This window comes from Strix uralensis, chromosome 4 (genome assembly GCF_047716275.1).
Source record: "Strix uralensis isolate ZFMK-TIS-50842 chromosome 4, bStrUra1, whole genome shotgun sequence".
Classification (NCBI taxonomy): Eukaryota; Metazoa; Chordata; class Aves; order Strigiformes; family Strigidae; genus Strix; species Strix uralensis.
The window spans coordinates 12285156-12298506 of NC_133975.1; the positions used below are offsets into that span (position 1 = coordinate 12285156).

At 37.1% G+C, this 13351-nt stretch overlaps 1 protein-coding gene across 7 annotated transcripts in view; it reads left to right on the plus strand.

Moving 5' to 3' along the window:
• ACOX3 (acyl-CoA oxidase 3, pristanoyl) overlaps positions 1-13351 on the plus strand; it is a 45233-nt gene that overhangs the window by 12907 nt on the left and 18975 nt on the right. For 6 of the 7 annotated variants that reach the window (XR_012628626.1, XM_074865665.1, XM_074865664.1 and 3 more), the window contains 5 exons: positions 8383-8479; positions 8907-9089; positions 10447-10569; positions 12138-12258; positions 12727-12846. Coding sequence is in view for 6 of the 7 variants with exons in the window: in XM_074865665.1 (XP_074721766.1) it covers positions 8383-8479; positions 8907-9089; positions 10447-10569; positions 12138-12258; positions 12727-12846 (644 nt within the window). In the remaining variant the exon portion in view is untranslated. The remainder of the gene's footprint in view (positions 1-8382; positions 8480-8906; positions 9090-10446; positions 10570-12137; positions 12259-12726; positions 12847-13351) is intronic. The other variant, XM_074865667.1, reaches the window with a different exon arrangement.

Consider the following 13351-nt stretch of genomic DNA (forward strand, 5'->3'; position numbering starts at 1 on the left):
TTGCTTGAAGACACAGATGAAATAAAGAAAAAAATACATAGAAAATTAAGTTTTATAGAGGAAAAATGTGAGAAAAGGCCTGGAAAAGAAGGGGGGTTGGGTTTTGGTATTTTTGCCAGCATCTGCATTACAAACTAGTAGCCACCAGATGGCACAGCAACATGGGCCTGAGCAGTCTAAATTTAGTTCAGCTTCATATTTCTGTAGAAATGTTCGAATTCTACTGTTCCTTCTTAAATTGCAGCATAGTTTTATGCAACATGAGGAAGAAGAAGAGTGTGCTTGTCACACAACATCAAAATGCATGTAATTTTAAAATCCATTTACCCTATTGGGAAAAATAGAGCATTTCTTGAAATTTTGGTATAACTGAATGATCTGAGATGATAATCCACATGATACACTGTAAATAAAACATACCAATGACTTCATATCTTAATGTCAGATGGACTCCCTTATCTTAGTTATGTACATTACATGTCATTTAAAGCAATCATAGGGCATTCTAATCTTTCTGTTTACTTTGCATATGCTGCTTTAAAAAAAATATTATTTTCTTCTAACAACATGCCTGAGGAGCCCCAATCATGGATCTAGATCTCTTAAGTATGGATTAAGACAGTCCCTGCACTAGAAAGCTTAAGACAGCACATGCAGATTAAGATAAGAGGAAGGAGTGGAGCCCAAGGTTACCAATAGATACCCTTCCTTCAGCTGAAAACTAGGAGCCTGTGCTCCTGATCTACCTCAGCTATTTTCTTTGGAGAGGTCTGACGCTAAATGCAACATTGTTCACAAGAACTAGAGAACTAGTTTTTGCTTTGCAACTTTCCTGCTCACACTGAGTTGTCACAAATGTCAGGACTTGTATATACTGCTTCTCAGAGGTGCACGAAGGCCTGGATGGGGACTGTAGTACCTTTATAGCTCTGCATTTGTTTGCAGAGATGACAAGCTGTGCCACTCTAGAAAATGAACTGTTGGTTGCATGATTTGCAAAATGCCAAGATTCGCAGGGAGACGTTCCACAAAGACACTGCCTTGTCAAGGTGTTCTCCTAAGCAGTTAGTTTAGTAATCTTATATCCTAGTTTATCCCAGAGAAAGCACACCCTGCAGTACAGAAGCCTGCTGTGTGTGGTGATGAGAAAATATTCCATTATGCTGTGATTACAAGTGTTAGTCTCTACTGCATGCTTTGCCAGTTTTTTGAATGTATGTGTGATGTCTGGTTCAACTACCATAGCTACTTAGTAAATCAGATATATTTCCATGTAGTTACACTCAGGATAAATGGTCAGAGTGAGGCAAGAAGTTTATGCTACTAATTTTCCATATGGGTACAAAGAGTTAAGCTTCTGAACACTTGTGAAGGACATGGGGAAGAAATTCCAGAGCTTCCTTGGAAAATGCCATTGATTTATGCAGAGAAGGTGATTGTAGTTGTCCCTTCCGGCTTTGGAAAACAATTAATCTCTTGGGTCATTTGGTTGAAAGCTGGTTTCTTGCTAATGCAGAGTATAATGTTTTCAGTAACAGAAGGAATTTCAGAAGTAATGTGGGAATTTTTGCAGTGTAAATCCAATTGACTAGTCTGCTCCTTCTAAATCTGTCTTTCCAAATAATTCTCATAGCTTGATAATTGGAAGGTCCAAAAATCACATGGGTTTTGCAAGTCTTTGTAACTTCAGCTACCCTGACAAAAAAGAAAAAAATCACTTTTAAATATTTTAAAGTATTTTTTCTTTCTCTCTGACATTTACAACAATTTGTGTAATCAATATATAAATGGTTAAAAATAGAATTCCAGTTTTTCTTATGAAGAGTTTAGACTGGTTTTGTGTTTTGTTACCAAAAAATAAATTAGACTGCCACCAGGGGATGCAAGTGCTTCAGTCTTTGTAATATAAAAATGTCCACCTGTTGCTCGTGCTCTGGCAGTCTTCGAAATATGCTGTTCACTGAGGTCCCAAAATGGAAGTAGCTGAGGAACAAAACAACCACTAAAAAAACTCTGGGTATTTGGGATCCAGAGGCTTTTCAGTAAAAGGCATGGCAGGCATAAGAGGAGAGACATAAAACAAGAGCTTGGATAAGTGCTGATGTGCATTTCTGTTTCTTCCCTTTGTGGGTTTTTTTTGTCTACCCTTGCTAACGTAACATTACCAAAACTATCCATTACTGCAGTCCACGTCAGTGAATGATGGCCACTGACTGAATTGGTGGTGAACCAATTCCATGTCCAGCTGCAACTAACAGCAAATTCCTGCTTTCCCCAATCCATAAATGGAAATGATACCCAACTGAATCTGCACAGGCGAGTTTGAAAATTGGTTATAATTGTGTTTCTTAAGTGGTGCTTTTGGTTATAATTGTGTTTCTTAAGTGGTGCTTAACATGCCTGTCTTTGTAAAACATGTTCTGAGCTCGTTCAGCTGTATCCACTGATAACATGTATACAGTTGTTTGAGCAGACAAAACCTGTGATAAGGGAAGAACTAGTGAAATTAAGGTATTGAAGATACAGCAAACCACTGCCAGATAGAAAGCTATTTATTTTAACTGCATTCTTTGTAGGGGAGAAAAGGGTCTTTCTGGGAGAAGAAGAATTGTTAACTGTATCTAATTATAATGATGGACTTTGGAAAACTGAAATTTTTTATTAGTTGTCTAACAGCCTTTCATATACAATTAAAACGTGATCAGTCTCTCCACACATACAACATGCTAAGACATTCAGCATGTTCTCCAGCAGTCACTGAGGCCAGATTCAGTTTTCTGGATACTGATAACAAATCAAAACACCCAGGAGGAAATGGGTAAAGGGAATTTATTGGGCAGAAAAGCAATAAATGTTGAAAAAGAATCCCTCCTGGAAAGAGATTGCAGGTTCTGAAAGCCCTCACTACAATTCATTGTATATTGTCAAAGATAGCATACATCACACAACCGCCAAGCCTTTACAGATGACTTTTAAATGGTTAATTCATTTTTTTTTCTTTGTTACTATTTCAGTATCAGTGCCAATAACACATTAAGATTCTGCTACTGCTAGTTTAAGGGCAGAACAAATGAAAGTCTAGTCCTTTAAATGGTTTATGTCTCCTAGTATTTATCCTTTTAACTCATACAAAGATTTTGCAATGGTTGCAGTTATTTCACTAGGAAGATAGGAGCTCTAATACATGGGTGAAGCCTAAATAGTTTCTGGAGCCTCATTTTACAATCTGAAGCAGTAGTTTGGTGAAGATAATTTCCATACTCAGCTTTGGTCATTTGCTTCTACTCCCACACTTTTTCTTTGTGCTGGGACAAACATTTATGTAGCTGTGTAGGGGACTCATCTAGGGCACTGGAACTGCCTGAAAACTAACCCAACAAAAAAACCCCAAAGTTTAGCTGTCTTCAACCAGATCATTTGTCAGGTCTGGTTCACTGCGAGGCCACGGAAGAGGCTGTTCAGTACAGGCAGCGGGACAGTACAGGGATGTGAATAAGAAAGCAAGTGTGGAAATCAGTCCCGCTTCTCAAATAAACAAGCTTATGCTTGTTTAACATTTTTACTGTCTTGCAGCCTCTGATCAGAGTCACAAACAATTGCAGTAGTAATGAAGCAGCTACAAAATAAAAATAAACGTCAAAAATGCCTGTACCTGCACTTATGTTATTTGAGTACAGTACTGTCAATACTTCAGTCCTTGTGAACAGTGCCACTTTCACAGTTAAACCAAATATTTTGCAAGACACATATTGCATAATTGCAATTTAAGTCAAAACAGTGATTTTTTCAGTAGGATCATTGATATTTCCCTGGTTTGAGCTCTCCACTTAGTATCTACAGTCCAGGTTAGACACTGTGTGGGTACATGCAGTGCTGTGCACATTGCTAAGATGTGGTCACATTGCTGAAGAGTGCTGCTTTATCCCCTCATTTTTTCTCACTTAGATGTACCTTAAAACTATGTAGCCATAGCTAGTTCACACTGACAGTCACTTAATGGTGCTAATGCGGAAAGGTAGATTCAGATCTGGTCACACATTTGTTCTGTGACCCACAGAAATACATCCTTGTGTCTGCAGTGAACTTCAAACAACCTTTTTTCTCCCTTAGCAGAGCTCTGTCAGCTTTCAACAGTTGCAGGAGTCTGCACATCTAAAACTTCTTGCAAGACTGGCACTTAGACTATAAGAACTTTAGGGTGAGTGGGTCTTGAAGTGTGTCCATGAAATCCATTAAGATAGATTAGGAGGCCTATAAAATGCTATTTTGTTTTATCATTGCTATTGAGCATTACTGTTTACAGAGTTGCCTTCTTAGATTAGAGCCTTGATTGTAGAAACTAGAGCTAAAATGCTGCCTTGTGGTTTTCCCCAGCTTCTCTGTAACTCTTCTCAACTGTAAACTTCCTGTGAGTTCCAGTCCGGAATATGTGGCTGTTTTCTTTTCTTCTGCAAGTTTTTTACCATACCTCTGAAGTGTTATTCTTCCCAAGGTTTACTGTATCCCATAAACAGCCGTGAGATCACTTGACTCACAGCCTTCCAATACCATTCACCTGCTTTCTGTTTCTGGCTGGAAGGATTGAAGGAACTGTCACTGCACCATCTCTAACGTAGTCAATAACAAAAGCTGGCAGGAAAAGCATTTTAGTGAGTCTGAAATTCACCAAAGCATGTTTGAGCTATTTGTACTATAGGTAACAGCTTATTAATTTAGTACTGGCAAAAGGAGCCTTGTAGCTTTTCCAGCTGCTCCTTTTTTATCAGCATTACTGCACACCAGATGAATTATTATTGCATGATTTAAAGTCAGTAAGATTAACTTTGCTTGAAATGTTCCTTAAACTACTGGCCAAAGAACCCAGACAAGAATGCTGCTGTTGGAATAGCACTTCACTCTGCTCAGGTAATCTAGGTAGAAATCTATGTGATACAGTTTTTTTTACCTGTGGGCTACATGATGCAAAGTTGCACATTGCTGTAGAGCCCTGTGATACATATTTAAAGTGGCAGCTATCTGTCTTTCTTGCTGAGAGGTCTTCATCCCAGTCACATGATTTGCTATGCAGAAGAGGCCCTAAGTAGGGTAGCTTTCAAACCTATGGCCTTGTCATCACCATGTGAAATTTAGCAATTTTCCAAACTTGCTGGTACATATCCCCATGACTGTGTATACAGTTCCATTATTGTAAGATATTTCTTCAATTCTTTAAGGAGATTTTTCTGCTAAACTTGGTGACAGATGTGGACCATGTCTATTCACTATGCTTTCTAGGCTAAAAACCATTAGAAATGTGATCGTTAACTTCATTAAATCTTACTATTTATTTTTAATATGTTCCAATATCAAGTTCAAATTGGCCAGTATGTCTAACAAATTCAAATAACAACGTTCTTAGAGAAAGAGCGTAACAGCAGTTGGCAGTGATCTCACAAGGTTGCCTAACTCCCAGGTCATGTTTTATTTTCAACACTGGTGCTTATAGGCAATATATCTTATTTCTTTACACATGGGAATTCTCTGTGTGATTTTTAATTGCTACTTCTGTCTCTCTCTTTTGCTTCTTAAAGCTTTTGTTACCTTATATTCATCTATTTTGATAGCAGCTTACAGAAAAAGAAAGGAAGAATGTATCTGTAATGGACAATATCAAGGGAAAAAGCTAAACTTTTGAAAACTTATTGGAACGAATTTTGATTTTAAGAAAATAGATTATAATGATTGGAAATGTAGTATTCTGGTTCATTAGCAGTGAAAAAAATTTTTAATCAAAATAATTCTAGGTAATCTTCTATGTGGTACAGAATTAGCTACATTATATTTATGTCAGACAGATTATAATAAAACTTCCTACCAGATTTTATGCTCTTTCCAACAAAAGACCTCCTCTAGATTTAACTATGTGGGATTGTATCACAACAGGTGAAAGGCGGTAAAACTGTTCAGGTTATTTTGGGTTCTGTTTTATTTGGCACATATCTGCCACATGTTCAATAATCAGGCTTGAATTTCCTAAAAGTAGGTTATTAGTATATAGATTTATATATTAGTAGATTGGAATTTGCTTTTTAAGAACTCTAGAGTTTCAAGCATGTATTACTAGTATAAATAATTTTCTAAAACTGCACAGCTTTGCTGAATGAATTGAACTAATCCTTACAGTGTAAAACATAAAAGGACAATTTGCCCTTTTGTTCATTGTCATTACTACCATGAATCTTACCATTCATCACACACAGAAATAAACATGCTCCAAATATGTATTTGCAAAGAGAAGGCGCAAGAACTGGAGCCCTTTGAAATTTCTTCCTAATCTGTGCCCCAAAGATTGTATCATCTCTTTTGTTAGATTCCAGTTTTTATCACCCATTCAATGGCTTTTAAAAATAATATTTCATTGCTTTCTTCCATGCATCTTTTTCTACTTGGGAGGGATCCTTTATAAACATCCATGAAGTTCCCTTACTTTCATCACTCAGATTCCTCCTTAAAATTCTTACTTGCTCTGATGACTTAGAAAAAATTGCCAATGCTTAGCTGTCAACGTGCTGTGACTGGCAGGTATTATATCAAGAAAGTATTCTTCAGTAGTTAGTGTCTGACTCACTGTTTGTTTGAACACATTTGTAACTTCTTGCCTTATGCTTGGATTGTAAGCTCCTAGGAGGAAGCACCTTCTTGTAGTTCTATGAGTGTACAGTAACTAGGAAAAGAGTGCTAAACTAGGGACCTAAACCTTGCCACACACACTCTTCTGTAGTTAAAGTAATGAGTAATAATTAAAAAGCTCAAGTTCTGTCTAACATGCATGCTATTGCTTTAAAGTATTGGGAGTTGCTATACAGTTTTAGTTGTGATGGATTTTATTTGGGATATATAGAGCAGAAAATGTGAATTTAACCAAAAGATCGTTTTTGAATGAGATTTTTTATTTTCAGTGATGTGAAAAAACATATTAACAAAGACAGAAATCAGATTTTTGGAAATTCTGAATTTGCTTCTGTTACAAAGTAGTGTTATCTCACTGAAACTGGCACTTAATAAAGCACTTTTTAGCATCCTTAAGGCCAGTGAGCAGCTGGTTCTTGGTTAGGATAACATGCTTTCCTCTGTGGCTAAGTCCAAAAATACTATGTATCTCTAAGGCTGAATAAATTCAGTATGCAGATATGTTTCCTTGGAAACAACTCGTAATTTTAAAGCACATGCAGCAATGCAGCCCTTATGTAATTTATTAATGTGAAAGACCTGGCTCTCGTGAGTCTTATTAAATAGATCAGCCTGTATTGGCAGGAAAAAGGAATTTGCTTTGATTACAAATACAGCTTTTCAAGTGCTATTAGATACTGAGATATTCATGAGTAGAGCTGATACTACTGCTGTTGTGCCAAGTTGTATTGCCTGTTTGGTTGAAACAGTTCATACACTTTCTTCCTGAAGAACACAAATACTCAGGACATTCTGCCTATTCTGACAACTTCCTTCTTTATTGCTGCTAGTGTGCCACAATTTAGAAAATGTTATCTTGCTCTTCCTTTTTAAGATGCCACATTCCAGGGAACAGAAATCCGAGTTTGAGTTTAAACAAAGGAAAATTCTACATTGTTCCTTCTCAGAGTACTATTTCAGCTATGTCCTCATTTGCATTGCAATAACATGAATGATCCTCACAGATCTATATTTTAGACTCATAAAAATATATAGTGTCTCTATTCTAAAGCAGATTGGACTGAGCAACACTTCAGTAAAGCATATGGTTCAGCAGAATTGTTTGTGGCAGGGAATTATTAGGAGTCAGAATGGTCTAGTCAGGTTCTAAGCAGGAGAAGGAAGTTGTTCATCTTCCCAAGCTTTTCAATAGCTGAGATATCAAGCTAAGTAACTTACCTAAACTCATGCAGACTGAGAATTCAGTTCAGGTTTCTGGACTGTCGGTGAAAGTGTCTGTCAAACTACCTCTGTATAAGGTCTCCAATAAGTAACTTTACCTGTCCCTCCCCTCAAACAGAATACATTGCTCATCCTTCCATGAATTGTTTACTTCTTTACCGATGAAGCTGCCGAAATGGTCTCATAGTCAATGAAGTGTTTGTCTTGGTTTTGTAAGCATCATCTTTTTAAAAAAAACCCAACAAACTGAAGAGTTTTAACAAATAATTTCCCATCTTGAATTTCCTCTGTTGCTCTGAGTCTGAAAGCCTTTGTTCTCCTAATCATACTCCTAAAATTACCTACCTGGCTTGATGGACACTGTTTTCAGTTTACTGAGATGCCTGAGATCGTTGTGCAATTGTGTCTTTGTTGTGACCTTTGTTCTGTAATGTCGATACCTCAGACTATGTCGAGGTAGGTTTTACATTGCTTGTGTATTTGTTTAAACAGATTTGCCATGTTCCACAATGTCAGGATACCTAAAGAAAACATACTGAATATAGCTGGAGATGTCACAGCTGAGGGGAAATACTCAAGTTCTGTCAAGGTATCAATCAAGGTTTTGTTTCATTAATACAGTCCATTAAATACATAAAGGTATAAGTAGTTAAGAAATAGAGCATAGACCTCTCATGTTGGGAAGTATCTGGACTGAAATAAGGCTGTTGACAATTTCGAATGACATAGTCAGAATGATGTTTTTTTAATTGCCTTTCAGAGATGTCTCAACTCACCTTAGTGATTTTACTGACTTCTTTCACTTTGCAGTACCCCACTGATCCAAAGTATTTTAGAGAAACTACTTTGAGTCTTCCCTGAACGCAGATAACTGCCTTATCTGAACGTGTTGAGAAAAAAAAAAAAAATCAGCCAGTCCTCTGGGCTTCTGATCATGCTACCAGAGTTGTGTCTTTATGAGGGATGTAAATGAAATGTTAGCCTCACCATTCAGTCTGTGCTTTTTATTCATTCAGGATGTTAAAGAGCGTTTCAGTGCAGCTCTGGGATCCTTGTCCTCTGGCAGAATAGCGATCACAGCAGTTTCCATGACCAATTTAAAGCTTGCCTTGTCAATAGCCATTCGCTTCTCAGCAGTTCGCCGTCAGTTTGGACCAACTGATGATGAAGAAATACCTGTTCTTGAATACCAAACACAGGTAAATACTTTGGAATTCACATCTACAGACTTTTATAGAATGAAACTCAGATTCAGATCTACTGCAGACCAAAACAGCGATACTGAAGATTAGTGAATTTAAAGTTGTGTGTGTCATCCAGAGTGTCATTCTAGTACACCTGTGGGGGTTCATTCCAACTCAAGGCCTTCTCCTGGCACAGTCAGGCTTTTGACATAAGTTCTTGGAATAGAAAACCCAAAATATTTGTGTTTCTCTGAAGTACATAGAAACATTTGTCTTCTAAAATAGTAACCTTTTCAGAGAAAGACTGCCTTCTATACACACGTGAAAGTACTGCCGATGTAGAAACTAGTATTTGTTTAAAAATGTCAGTGCCTCTTTTGCTGCTATGCTAATTTTCTCTTTTTTAGCCTTTGTACTTTAAAAGTATAGAAATCAGTGACATTAATTGTGGTGATGTCTCAAGCTAGCACTAATTTTAAGAGGAATATCACCAATGTTTTTCTGCAGATTATGTTTTTGCTCTGAAAAAATAGAACAAGAGTATGTAGGGCAACTGGGAAATAGAGAAAACTCAGATCTGCTGAATGAGAAAGATTAGTATATAAGAAGTGCTGAAAACAAACCTCCCCAGTTTGTTCTGGCAAAGTGGGTGCTTTTTTCCGGTTTGCACTTAGTCTTGCAACTTTGAAAGATTTCATGGGTTTCTACAAACTGGCAAAAGCTGCCTTCTTTCCGCCTCTTCTTAATAAGCCAGGGTCTGCTTCCTGCTATTCTTCACATCTCTGAATTTTTCTCAGTTTTGGCTTCTTCTATGGGCTCTGCTTGCTGAACCTCTCATTCTCTTCTTGGTCTACCACAAAAGCTTCCTCAAGCAGTTTCTCTTTTCCTTCATGGGCTCCAAGTTGCATGGAGCAGCAAAGATGCTTTTTTCTCTGCTTCCCAGCCATTTGTTTTCACAGAATGCAACCAGCACTAACATACATTCAGTAATGAACAAGCAAGTGAAACGGATACAATCTCTGCCATGTTGGTACTGAAGAACCACATGAATCATGACTGGCCCTGGCATGCCAGACATTGTGTAAACACAGGGCAAAAATATGTCATTGGTCCCCAAGCTTCAGTGAACTTTTGCACTGGTTTAACAGAATGTTTATCACAAATTCATAAAATGCATGAACTAGAATAATGTAACTAACTTGTGTATAGAGTAGTTACACTTAATTATGTTTATAGATGATTATTGTTAAGTTCTCCATAGAACAGTTTCGCCATTTGAACAATGAAGAATGAATGGGTTGGTTCAATATTATATATAACTATAAAAAATATATATCAATTTGTGATCAAATCTATTTAACTTTTATTCTAGCAATGGCGTCTTCTTCCTTATCTGGCTGCCACATATGCCTTAGATTATTTCTGCAAATCCCTGTTTGAGAACTTAGCAGAATTTTATTTAGGCTTATTGACAAAGCAAAGGAGTCAGAGACAGGTGAGATATTTACACATTTCTTCTTTGCTATAGTATATTGGAAATTGTTAAATGAAGGACCTACTTAGAAGTCTTAGGCCATCTTACAGTCAAGAATGCTAGAGCAATAGAAATATGGGACATACAAACTAATGATTAAAGTTGCATTCAGAAAAGCATCCGAAACAGTTTTGATGGAGTGTTAAAGTTTTACTGATTTCTGTAGGATTTAAGGTTATGTTCCCTTGCAGAATTGTTTATCATAAATGTGTGATGATAATGCAAATTCAGTTTATAACTGTTGTAAATGATACTACAGGGGGCATATGTCAAAGACTTTCCAAAATGTTATTATTCTTAGTTCCTGCACAGACTCTGTGAGTCTGGCTTGAGTTTGTATTTGTATTCATGCATTAGGATAAATATTTCATTCTCATCCACAGTCAGACCACTGGAAATCACCCCTTTACAGAGGAAATAGTTTGATCTGTCTCTGTGCAAGGACTGATTCTCAACCAAAATAACTGCAGTATGTTTTCTAATAGCATAGAAATTTTACTTATTTTTTAAAATTTTGACAATATTAATTGTTAGGGCCTACACACTGGCTGTGTATTGCTCAGACCTCACTTAAACACTCAGGCTTTTTTCAGCTAAAATAAAGATTTCAACTGAAAGATTTGTGTACTAATGGCTGGCTATTCTAATTTCTCCTCTTTTCGCAAACCACAGAAGAATTAGTTTGACTTTTTTAATCTGATATTTTATCTCTGGAGGTCTCCAGTACATTCACTCATCTTAGACAAAACCATGGCTATCAGAAAAAAAATAGTGATAGAAAAAAATCTGATTGTTGACAAAGTTAAGAATGTAATCCTTATGAACTACTTTTGTTCTACAGGACATCTTAAAAAAAAACAAAACAAAAATAAACCAACCAGGGAGTTACTCTTAAACAAGCTTTGGCAGTATCATACCGCTCTCTCTGGAATCTGGAATTCCAAACACATTTTCAAAGGAGGGCCAACAGAGTTAGTGTAAATGCAGGCTACTGTGATTCTCTGGAAATTGAGAGGGTGCATTTAAGTTTTCTTACTCTTTGCAAAATTGATGCTTGAAATATCAGTGAAAACTGTGTAAGGCAGTAAATACTATAAATATCCCCTTGCTGACTAAGGGATTGCTTATGTCACAGAGGGGTAGAAGCTTTCTCTGTACATGCCACCTTCAACCACCTGCCTCACCAGATTTGGGAGGAAAAGGTTGGCAAGCAGTGAACTGTCCCATGCTATGCCATGTCAGCTGGCTCATCTGAGCTAAGATGTACCCATGTGTCCATTACCTGGCACAAATTATTGCTGTCCTATATAAGAAAGTTAGTGCTGAAGGTTTTTCAGTTGTGGCAGGGTTTTTTTGTGGCAGTAAATAATATGCTCTGCTCTCACATAGATCTCAGAAAATTTTATGTATGTATTGACAGTTACTCTTTTCATCATTTTAAAGTAGTACACATAGCTATGGCTTTTAACTGGTCACAAACTTACTTTGTGTAAAAGTTATTACTTACTTGTAACTTCTTTTTCACAAAGGCTGATTTGGGACGTGAGATTCATGCCTTATCTGCTGCCAGCAAACCACTGACTTCTTGGACTGCTCAGCAGGCAGCCCAGGAGTGCCGAGAAGCTTGTGGAGGACATGGTTACCTTGCCAGTAAGTTACAGACTACTACATACACGGATATGGAAGAGAATGGTTACACTGATGTGTTCTTTGACTGTTGTTGTGTCATGGTGTCTGAATTTTAGCAATATGTTTAGAAAGGGTTTTTCCCTCGTATCCATATTTTCATACCTCATATCACAAGAAAAAAATAAACCCGTGCAGCATCTGCACCAGCATTTGGACAGACTGTACATGTGATTCAGTCTCAGTTCCAAAAATAAATATGCAGACTTTATAGATAAAAATTCCCCTTGTAAGATGAATGCCACACTTTTCCAGTATATTCATTTTCACAAGCTAAACAGCGAAATTTCAAGTTCATCTGTTGGTAAAAATAGCTATACATACAGAAGCAGACAACTCTCTTGCATTTTGTCACAGGATACTTATTTAATTCCTCTTAGCTTCCATTAATACATTGAAATATATTAAATTGTACACTTGTTTTTATTAAAGTGAATCGTCTGGGTGAAATCCGAAATGACAATGATCCAAACTGCACATATGAGGGAGATAACAATGTCCTGCTTCAGCAAACCAGCAACTACTTAATGAGCTGGATGGATTGTATAAGAGGTAAGTTGTCATTGTGGAATCCTATGCTAGACCTAACAGTGTGTAGCTGATGAAATTAGGAGGTAATTTCGTACTGAAATAATTTTGTAGAGCATAAATAATGTGCTACAGACTCCATCATATGATACATTCACAACACACAGATATTTGCTGCAAGAAATATTCTTTCTCCTAAGTTTTGCAGAAGCTGGCTAGATGGTTTGCTATGCCTAATCAGGTTCAGTAGTATCTTGCTCCCCAAGAAGTGCAGTTTAGTTCAGTGGAACTACTACTAAAGTCATAAGCCTGCGTATCCTCTGCTCATTGTACTTAAAACAGTTCGCATAACCTAACTTGGTAGCAATATCCATCAGTACATTTTGTAGTTCTCTAGATTTTGTTTCAGTTTTCTAGCAGTGTGTTTCACCAGCAATAGGAGTTGAATCTTACGGGACTTACAGGCAGACGTATCAGGTTTTTCAGCACTTGTCTACCAGTACTCCTTTGACTGGACTGGGCCATAATA